The sequence below is a fragment of the Charadrius vociferus genome, unplaced genomic scaffold (assembly GCF_000708025.1).
Source record: "Charadrius vociferus isolate BGI_N301 unplaced genomic scaffold, ASM70802v2 scaffold817, whole genome shotgun sequence".
Taxonomy (NCBI): domain Eukaryota; kingdom Metazoa; phylum Chordata; class Aves; order Charadriiformes; family Charadriidae; genus Charadrius; species Charadrius vociferus.
Window position 1 is genome coordinate 101,594 of NW_009649164.1, and position 9,587 is coordinate 111,180.

Consider the following 9,587-nt stretch of genomic DNA (forward strand, 5'->3'; position numbering starts at 1 on the left):
GCTGAACATCCCCCAGGTGTGCCAGTTCATGTCATGTCGAAACGTCCTGTGCTCCGTTTCGCCAAATCCGTACAAATATTGGGACGGCAAACGGGTGGAAATCTGAATGAACATGTCACTGAAGGTGAAAGTCGGTAGCTGAGAATCCCAGCTGAAAGAGAGGAAAATAGACCAAAATGACAGCAATTTGAGCGCCGGGCACAGCTGGTGGTCACCCTTTCAAGGCTGACTCTTTTTCCTCAAAAATTCTTGTTATTCACAAAATTTGGAATAAAACCGTTACAGTTATCGAGAAAACTTAAACAACGTTAGGACGTTTTTTAGAGCTTAATGTTGGGTTGGGGTTTTTTTGCAGATTATGTTGAAACATGAGGTGTAAATCGTTTGGGTTTTTTTTCTGTTAGAAACTGAGTCAGAATCTGACAGCGTTCTTCCGATGACGGCTGTAGGCATGGGATGCTGAATTATGGAACGAATAACTTACTCCGGTTGGCAAAACACAACTTGCAATTAAATTTTGATTACTTTAAAGAATGGGGAAAAAAAACCCCCAACAAACCCACAACAAAAATCCAACAGAACACACCACAATCAAAAAGAGCAAGACAAAAACCGCAAAACTCAAAACCCACATCTAGTTTTCCCTGGCGCTAGAACAGTCCTGACCGAAATGTAAAATTACGGAAAGAATAATTAATCCCGTGTCGCTCAAACCAGGACAATGCTGCGGAGGACTTTTAGCCAGTATCGAAGTACGAGGTGGAAGGAAAAACACCTCAGCCAATTTGGGGAAAAAAAAAATAGGGTAATGTTGAGGGCAGCGTCTTCATCCTTCCTCTGGATTAATGTTCTCATATTTATGCAAAGGTCAAGCGACCACCGCAGGAGCAGAGTTCAGTATTGGACAGATGAGGTCGTTTTATGGGATGGAGACAAAGATTTTAGAACAGTCTGGACAATAAAATGTTTCGGCAGGAAAAGAAGAAAAAGGAAAAAGTAGAAGAGAAGAAAGAAAAAGGGAGGGGAGGAAATAACGTACGAAAACCGAAAAGAAAAAATAATTAAATTAAATCTAAAACTAAAAGAAAGAATTAATTAATAAGCCGAGACGAAAGAATAAAATGAAATATTCAAATTTAAAAATTGAATTAGCAAAGCAAAAATGAAAAAAAATGCTATGAAATGAGCATGGCTTACATCACCGTCCCCGTGCTTCTGCGTCGAACCTGGATGCCAAAGGGTTTCTTCTGAACCATCACGTCGTAAAGTTGACCCGTGGATGTGCTTTCTGGGGACTTGGGGAGATTTAGCGGTACCGGCACCTCGTATCTTTTATTTGCGTAATCATAAATCTATGCATGGAAAATGAATTCATTTCGGTGTGCGTGGAATATGCATAAATTAGCAAGTTAGATTTTCAAGCATTCCAGGTAAAAATAGCGACTCCGAGTGGGGGACAGAGAATTGTTTGATTCTTACCGATAATGAGAAGAAATCTGAATTACTTTAAAAATTTGCTGATATAAGCGCTTTCTTTCAATATGTATTTCTCAAATTCCTTCAAAATACTTGGGTTGGGAAATAAAGAACCCCGAGATTTTATTTAGGACCAGGAATGACTCATTTAATTATTTAAGCATATTGCTTGAAGTGTATTTTTATGTATGGTAAATTGATTCCACGGGTTTGGTTGAATTTTTAGCCAGCGTTAATAGATTTTTCAGATTTTTCGTATCATATAAGTTGCTATGTGTTGATTCAAGACTAAGAGTAATAAAAGCTACTTGGTTAAAAGGAGAAAATTTTGGACGGCCGATCCACGCAACCCAAAATTGTCTAGAAATGTTGTTCCCAGAAATAACACTATTCCGAGCAGCGGAACGATAGAAACTCCGAAATTCCACCTCACCTTGAATTGCAGCATATGGTTGTTGTGATATATCACCTCCAGGCGAAGGGTACTGATGGGTAACGTTGATTTCTCGTAGGCTCCGAGGTTGTTCTTGTCGAGGGTGAGGTTGGCCGTCACACCCGATGACGTGTATTTCACATCAGTGACGGAATAACCGTTGTCGGTGCTGTTGTAGTAGCAGTACGGAACACCCGAAGCGGAGGTATCTTCCTGCGGATGGAGACACGAGGAGGGAATTATTCAATTGCTGACTTTTTTATTTATTTATTTAGCAGCAAGAAATCCAAAACTCTTTTTTTTTTTTTTTTAACCCAAATAACTATTCGCTGTAGAATTTTTGTCCAAAACTTCATGCTGTTACTAAACAATAAAGAAGCAGCGCTGAACCCACCAACCTCTACGCTGTTTTAAACACAACTAATTATTCCAAGGTTGTTCAGTCCTGTCTGTATCGTTACAAAGTGACAAGGATTTAATAGACCCTCAATCTGTGACCTTCACCTCAATCCCACCAAAAAAAAAAAACCAAAAAAACCAAAAAAGACCTTTAAGTCTCAATAGTCTCTGGTCATTTTGGACACCTTCAGGGGGATGTGCCTAAAATTCATGAGCAATATCTGGTGAGAGCTCTCCATCAGCTTTTACATGTCTTTACTCACACAAATGATCTTTCCCACTGGGAATTGTGGTTTATCCGTCGAATATCTCCTGCTGGCAAGGTCAAAGTAACTTTCCCTTTCTTCTGTAATTGCGTATAAACACTCAAATTATTCTCAAGTGAGACGTGCTGCTGATGTTGGCCAACGCGTCATCTTTCCACCTCTCAATAACAATGATTTTTCCTCTCTATTTATAAAAATGAAACCACGCTTGCTCACCTCATCTTTATTCCTAATTAATATCTTTTCATCTTTTGTCACCAAATCCAAAGCCGCTATTAATTTAATTTAAGAAAGGCTTTAAAATTTATCCAGCTCATAACCCGACCGGGACGTGCTTCCACATGAAGAGCCATTTCCAAATATCTTGAACTATAAAAATATTTCTAATCACATGACAAATTTAGGGAAGTTTATCAGTTGTTTCAGCCTGATGATGCTTCAGGAGTGGCCACCAGGACTTCATCCTGAGAAGACACGTCCAAGTTTTAAAACGAAGGTTTTGGGGAACGATGGAGGACTCAGAAGAGCGTTCCCGTCAAGGCCCAATGCCGCGGGATATCCAGAAATAAAAACTATCCAGTAAAAAATCTTTGATATCAGCAATTATGATTTGGGTGTGTCTAATAGACAGGGACACAACCACTCAAACTCCCGGAAAGATGAAAAGTTCCCTGAGGTTCCAGGATTTCTTCTTAGTCTCGATTCCAGAGGAATCAGGCTTATTTAAATTTTTATATCTATTTGTTTCTTTGTTCTTTACTGAATTTTTTTTTTTTTTTCAATGCACGGAAGTTAATATAAAGCAAAAAAGCAACAAAAAAAAAAAAAAGAGCCTTGCAGGTCCCAGCTGCAGTGGCAGAGAGTTGCCTGAAGATGGCGATCTCAAGTCTATTTGACTTTTTATAATCCGAATATTATCTGTTACCATCTTTCAGAAAATACCAGCTTTCCCCCCCCTATTTCTCACGTACTTCAGAAGACCAGAAGTTGCTGAAAACGATGCTCGTTTCAACAAACTGCTTCTACTTTTAGGTCTCCAGACAGAAGGGCAAATGAGACTGTTTCGTTTTTGTTGTGAAAAACCAATACATAAATAAAGTTGGAATTCTTAACGCGCTTTTTCCCCAATTTGGTTTTGAAATTATTATATTTTTTTTTTTTTTGCTTACGGCCCTCACACAGCCGAGCTGTTCACATTTTTCCTTGGAGGCGTTCGGACCGGGATGACAATCGTATTTTTCATTGGTGCTGGTTCGTAGAGTCCATCTCAACGAGTACGATTTTCCCAGTTCCAGCTGGAGCCCTTGTATGAGAGCAACCTACAAATATCACACAACGAACCGTTATTAAATTCTACCTCCCACCAACAGCTTTTCGGATAATTCAAAACAAGAAACTGCCCTCCCCCGATTTTTACAAATTCACCCCTCCGTAATTCCTGCACAGAAGACCCGATCCCGCAAGTCCCGCGGGAGCACGTCGGAGGTAAGCGCGCGACTCTTTCACCGTTTTAAATTAAAATGTAAGCGGTTAAAAAAAATGATATATAATTGTTCTTTACCCTCCTACAATATCAGCTGCAAAATCCGAAAGTTGTTCCTCCCTTTACAAATTGAAGGTAACCGCATAATTAAGTTGCGCAAAATTAAAACGCGTCACATGCAATGTCTGAGGGCAAAGTGGAGATCCAGAGTCTTTGACGTATTAGGATAATAATAATGATAACGTATTAGGATAATAATAATGATAACGTATTAGGATAATAATAATGATAATGATTACGGGAATTAACATAATGGTATTTTTTAGTCAAATACATCACACATACTGTGGCATTTACCATCGTACTGAGCACTCTCCTTTTCAACTTATAAAATACAGGTGGTACCCGTCCACTTTTCATAGAATCACGGAATGGGTTGGGTTGGAAGGGACCGTGAAGATCATTGAGTTCCACCCCCCCGTCCCGGGCAGGGACACCTCCCACCAGCCCAGGTTGCTCCAAGCCCCGTCCAACCTGGCCTTGAACACCTCCAGGGATGGGGCAGCCACAGCTTCTCGGGGCAACCTGCACCAGGGGCTCACCGCTCGCACAGGCAACAATTTCTTCCGATTATCTAATCTAAATCTACCACCTTCCAATTTGAAGCCATTCCCCCTCATCCTATCACTCCATGCCCTTGGAAAAAGTCCCTCCCCGGCTCTCCTGGAGCCCCTTTAGGCACTGGAAGGGACTCTAAGGTCTCCCCGGAGCCTTCTCTTCTCCAGGCTGAACATCCCCGACTCTCCCAGAAAGGTGGGGTCTCACCAGAGCAGAGTAGAGGGGCAGAATCCTCTCCCTCGCCCTGCTGGCCACACTTCTTTGGATGCAGCCCAGGATACGGTTGGCCTTCTGGGCCACCAGCGCCCATCACCGGCTCATGTTGAGCTTCTCATCAATCAACCCCCCCAGGTCCTTCTCCTCAGAGCTACTCTCCAGCCATTCATCCATCTGGATCTGTGCTTGGGATTGCCCCGACCCAGCTGTAGGACCTTGCACTTGGCTTTGTTGAACTTCATGAGGTTGGCATGGGCCCACCTCTCCAGCCCGTCCAGGTCCCTCTGGTCGGCATCCCTCCCCCTCCAGCGTGTCCGCCTCGCCACACAGCTTGGTATCATCGGCAAATTTTTCCTTTTTTTTTTATTTACCTTATTGACAGGATTATAGGTGATATTAGGAGAAGAATTCTGGACTTCGTTGTTCTGCAACACAGTAACGGACACCAGTTCCTGGAGCAAGCCCAAGATTTTGATTTCTTCGAACATCAGGTTGTTCGGGTCGGTGTAGTTGTTGGCTGTGACGTTCATTTGTAGAACGTTCTGGGGAATAACAACATAATTGCATTGAGTTGCCAGAATGTCTCCTGATTTAAAGTGATGAGCAACAGGGGCTTTTTCCTATTTTTTTACATATGTAATATATTTTTATATATTATGTATTGCGTATTATATCTATTTTTATGCATATTGTATGTGTTTCTGTATTATATGCATAACATATGCATGCATTTAATACGTTCGTTTTTCTTGACACAGAAAAGCCAGGTTCTGTTCAATCATATTTAATAATATGAGATGAGTCCAACCTCTCGAGCTGTCATCTCCATCAATATAAAACTTTCTTATTGCTGTAAAAAAAACCATTAAAAAATCACCCTGTAGATGCTCTGGGTTCCTACCTTTTCCGGCCTCGCTCTTCATCTCACTTATTGTAGATGCCGAGATACTTTTTTTTTTTCCCCCCCAATATACAAGGATTTTTATCAATTTTTCAAATTTTTGAGACTAGCAAACAAGCCATTCATCTCCTTTCTTATCCTAACTGCCACCGATGCTTTTTACGGGTTTTTAACTCTATAAACTCTATAAACTCTATAAACTCTGTAAACTCTGTAAACTCTGTAAACATTTTTTTTTCTTCTTCTGTAAAGTAGCAGGAAATGGGGAATGTTCAGATATTAAAAATAATTAGGGGAAGAGAAGACATATGTCACATTTCCATCTTGGTCAAGTGACAATACTTTGAAAAGGCACCTCTGGAACTTTAACAAATAATTCATTTTCCAGTAAAAGTTTCAGGAAAATAGGGAGGAGGGGGAAGGAATATCCATAGGAAGTGTTACTGATTAAAAATTGAAATGAAAATTAGATCCTTTAAAAGAAATAAAATGTATACTTACATTGGAGACTTTAAAGTTGTAGAAAATGTAGGTTTTCTTCTCAACGGTACCTAAAATGTGTGGAGAAAGAGATTTCAGTTGCAGGGCGGAATGAGAGAGCGTTACAAAAGGAAAGCTAGAAGACCAAAAAAAAAAAGCTAAATATTATTATTATTATTATTATCGTTACTGTTATCTTTGAAAGCTGCGGGATAAACTACAATAACCTACAAAATCCCAATAATTTTTTGAAGAGGGGAAAAATGAGTGTTGGTATCTAACAGTCCGCTAGTTCAAATCATTTGTCAAATTGATCCCGGGTGTTAATATTTCTACATTTTCCTGAAATCCTGATTTATTTTTTTTTTTTCTGGGGGGGGTTTAGTTTTTTTCAAGTTCAGAAGTCACCTATGGAGTCACGACGTTATTTGCTGCGGGGGGTGGCAGAAAGCCGCCCGACCTGCCCGTTCTTGCCCCTTTCGTTATGCAAATTTCTTTTTTCTTATTATTCTTGACCTTAGAAAAGTATATCCGGTTACTTTTCGGTAGGCTTTCCCGGCTGCCTGTCGTAATCCACTACTTTTATTTTCCAATTCTTTTTCTTCTTAGATGAAGGACTAGACACTCCAATTAAATCAACAAATATTCATGCCAAATATGTGCCATTTTAGTCCAGTTTGGTGTATTTTAGTATTTTGGACTTGGGCTCCTCTCTAAGTTTAAGAAACTTCTAGTCTCCAACCTACATTTTATTTCAGTATAGTTGAACAAAGCTCAAATATTTCCCCCCCCCCTTTTTTTTTTTTTTTTTAAAAAAAACCAAACCAACCACTAAGTTTCTCGTGAACAGCCACCCGCGGAACCAAAAGGATACGAATTAGAGAATTTCAGGTCCACCTGGGATGCAGTAGCATTAACAGGAATATCCCATAAAACAAAGCCCTTTGCTCTAAATATTTTGCAAAATAAAGCCACAAACTCCGTCAACTAAAAGTAATAATCACCATCATCGTGTAATAATAATATAGCAGCAATATAGCAATAATCATACAAAATCATCTACCTTCAATACAAGCTTGAGTGTTTTATAAAACGCCTTCCAAAAAAAAAAAAAAAATCATTTCAGAATAACTGTTTAAACTCTTTTTCCGTCTTTTCTAGAAAATGTATGTTGAACGTTGGGCAAAGGCTTCAAAAAGCACCTGAAGGATTGAGGGATCCATTTATTTGAATCCAATGAAAATCAGGTGCCTGACTGAAGCCTCGGGAATCCCTTAGAAAATTCAAGGTTCCTCATTTCCCCAAAATACCTTCACCTCAAGATTACAATTAAAAAAAAAAAAAAAATAAAATCAGAGTATTTTGTTGTTTTCCATCGCTCTGGAATGACCTCTGCTTTTCTTAGACACAGCTGTATTCCGAAGGCATTCATTCTCACAAAAAGAAAAATGAATTTAGCCTAAAATTCAAGTTTTTCTTACTTGGGTTGAATTAATTTCATGACCTTAGTACTGCACTGAGCTTTTTTTTTTTTTTTCCTTAAAAAAGGATGGAAATTGTTTGATAGAAAAACACTTGGGAGTTGAGTAGTCCCAATCCCCGTTCATGGCAAGAGGTTGTGGGGCTTTGGCCTGATTATTATATCCAAAAAAATAAGTTTTTGGGCAGGCATTAACAAAAAGTGAGGGTGGAAAGATAACATGTCACCTGTTCAGATTCGTGGATGTACTGCGGAAACCAAATGCCTTAAATTTTGGGTTCAATACCCCAACTTTTGAGTTAACAACATCTCTGCTGATTTCCCAAGGAATTTAACTAATTCTAAAACGTTCGGTAACGAGTTTTTTCGTCTTGAACCAAACCTTCTTGTGAACTACGGATTATGTGTGTTCTTGTACCCATTGAAACTCTTTGGGGCGCACAACAGAAAGAATATAAATTGTGACAATGCGGTTTAACCGTCGGCGACGTCTTTACATATTGCGAAAGCTGAACAAGAAAAAGAAAATTAAAAAAAAAAAAAATTAAGACGATCACTTTTTTTTCCCCCCACTTGGTGGAAAAAGTGGTAATAGCTTGTTACGTATTTAAAATGTTTACCTTTTTTAAAATTTAAAATATTTAATTTCAAAATATTTTTTTTAAAAAATCCGATTTTAATTTTCAAATGTTAATATTGTGGTTGCTGTCGATCATTCGCTACGACAACCGACGTAGGCTCACCTGTGGATTCTCCATCATCCCAGAACAGCTCCCCAACTGCCTCGTTGTTGTCATCCAGTGCAATGATGAGTCCCATGGGATTCTTACAAATAGGGAAAAAAAAACCAAAACCAACCCCAAAATTTTAGATGTATAATAAATATCTCGGCAGTCTTTAATGATCATATGAAGAGTACAGCATTCAAAAAGGGTTTCAAAACTTTGAGAATTGTCTTGCATTAATCCCTGGCTCTCCAAGGTTTTGATCTTCAACGCCTTTCATGCAACAGACTAAAAATCCGCGGTGGGATTAAAATGCCACACAGGGGGGAAAACCCACCAAAAACCTCTGGTCGATCATCAAACGCGTTTTGTCGTTGGCCGCGGCGCTGACATTTCTTCCCAAATTTCAAAGCGCAAATGTTAAATATTACTAAACAACGCTACTACAGCAAATACTACTGCTAATTATATATTATTGTAACGTAATAATGTAATACTAATAGTAACGCCGATAACAAAAATTAGTAATGATAAAAAATATTAGTATGATAATAGTAGTAATAATAACGATGAATAATTCTACTTTTTCCTCCCACACACAACCAGCCGGCCTTGAGTCCATTCTTGGAATCACGTTTCGTAACTATTCCATGGAGAAAACGTTCCGCGCGGAGATTTACCTCGCCACTGTGGTGGTGGCCGGCTGCTGGAATGGGAAGATGTAACCTCCTCTCAAGTGAAGCCCCATTTTGTCTGCGGGAAGGTTCATGTATACCCACTGTTTTCTCGGCCAGAATTTCGCGCCCTAATTAAGAGGGAGGAAAGAGAAGGAATAGGTTGCATTACTTGCTGCTGGCCTTAAATCCTGAGTTTTTTCTTAATTCTTCTTAATTCTTCCTTTTAGTCACAGGTTTCAGCTCTGCTGCCCGTGGGGACACAAGTCAAACCTCCACAGACCATAACACTCTGCAATGATGTCTATAAATCAGTAAACTCTCATTATTTCTTTTCACCTTATTAAATCAGATTATTTCATAATCGAGCCAGCGGGAGCAAGTCCTGCTGGGATGTCTGAAGCGAAACGTGTCCCTTTTCCACCGATGAAAACCA

General features: G+C 39.4%; 1 protein-coding gene across 1 annotated transcript in view; it reads right to left on the reverse strand.

The window, feature by feature from the left end:
* Positions 1-9,587, reverse strand: part of LOC104289447 (maltase-glucoamylase, intestinal-like) — a 47,740-nt gene that overhangs the window by 17,452 nt on the left and 20,701 nt on the right. Inside the window, 8 exon segments of the mRNA XM_009888384.1 lie at positions 3-151; positions 1,198-1,352; positions 1,910-2,122; positions 3,744-3,893; positions 5,263-5,433; positions 6,294-6,343; positions 8,496-8,577; positions 9,139-9,282. Of these exon segments, the coding sequence (XP_009886686.1) occupies positions 3-151; positions 1,198-1,352; positions 1,910-2,122; positions 3,744-3,893; positions 5,263-5,433; positions 6,294-6,343; positions 8,496-8,577; positions 9,139-9,282 (1,114 nt within the window).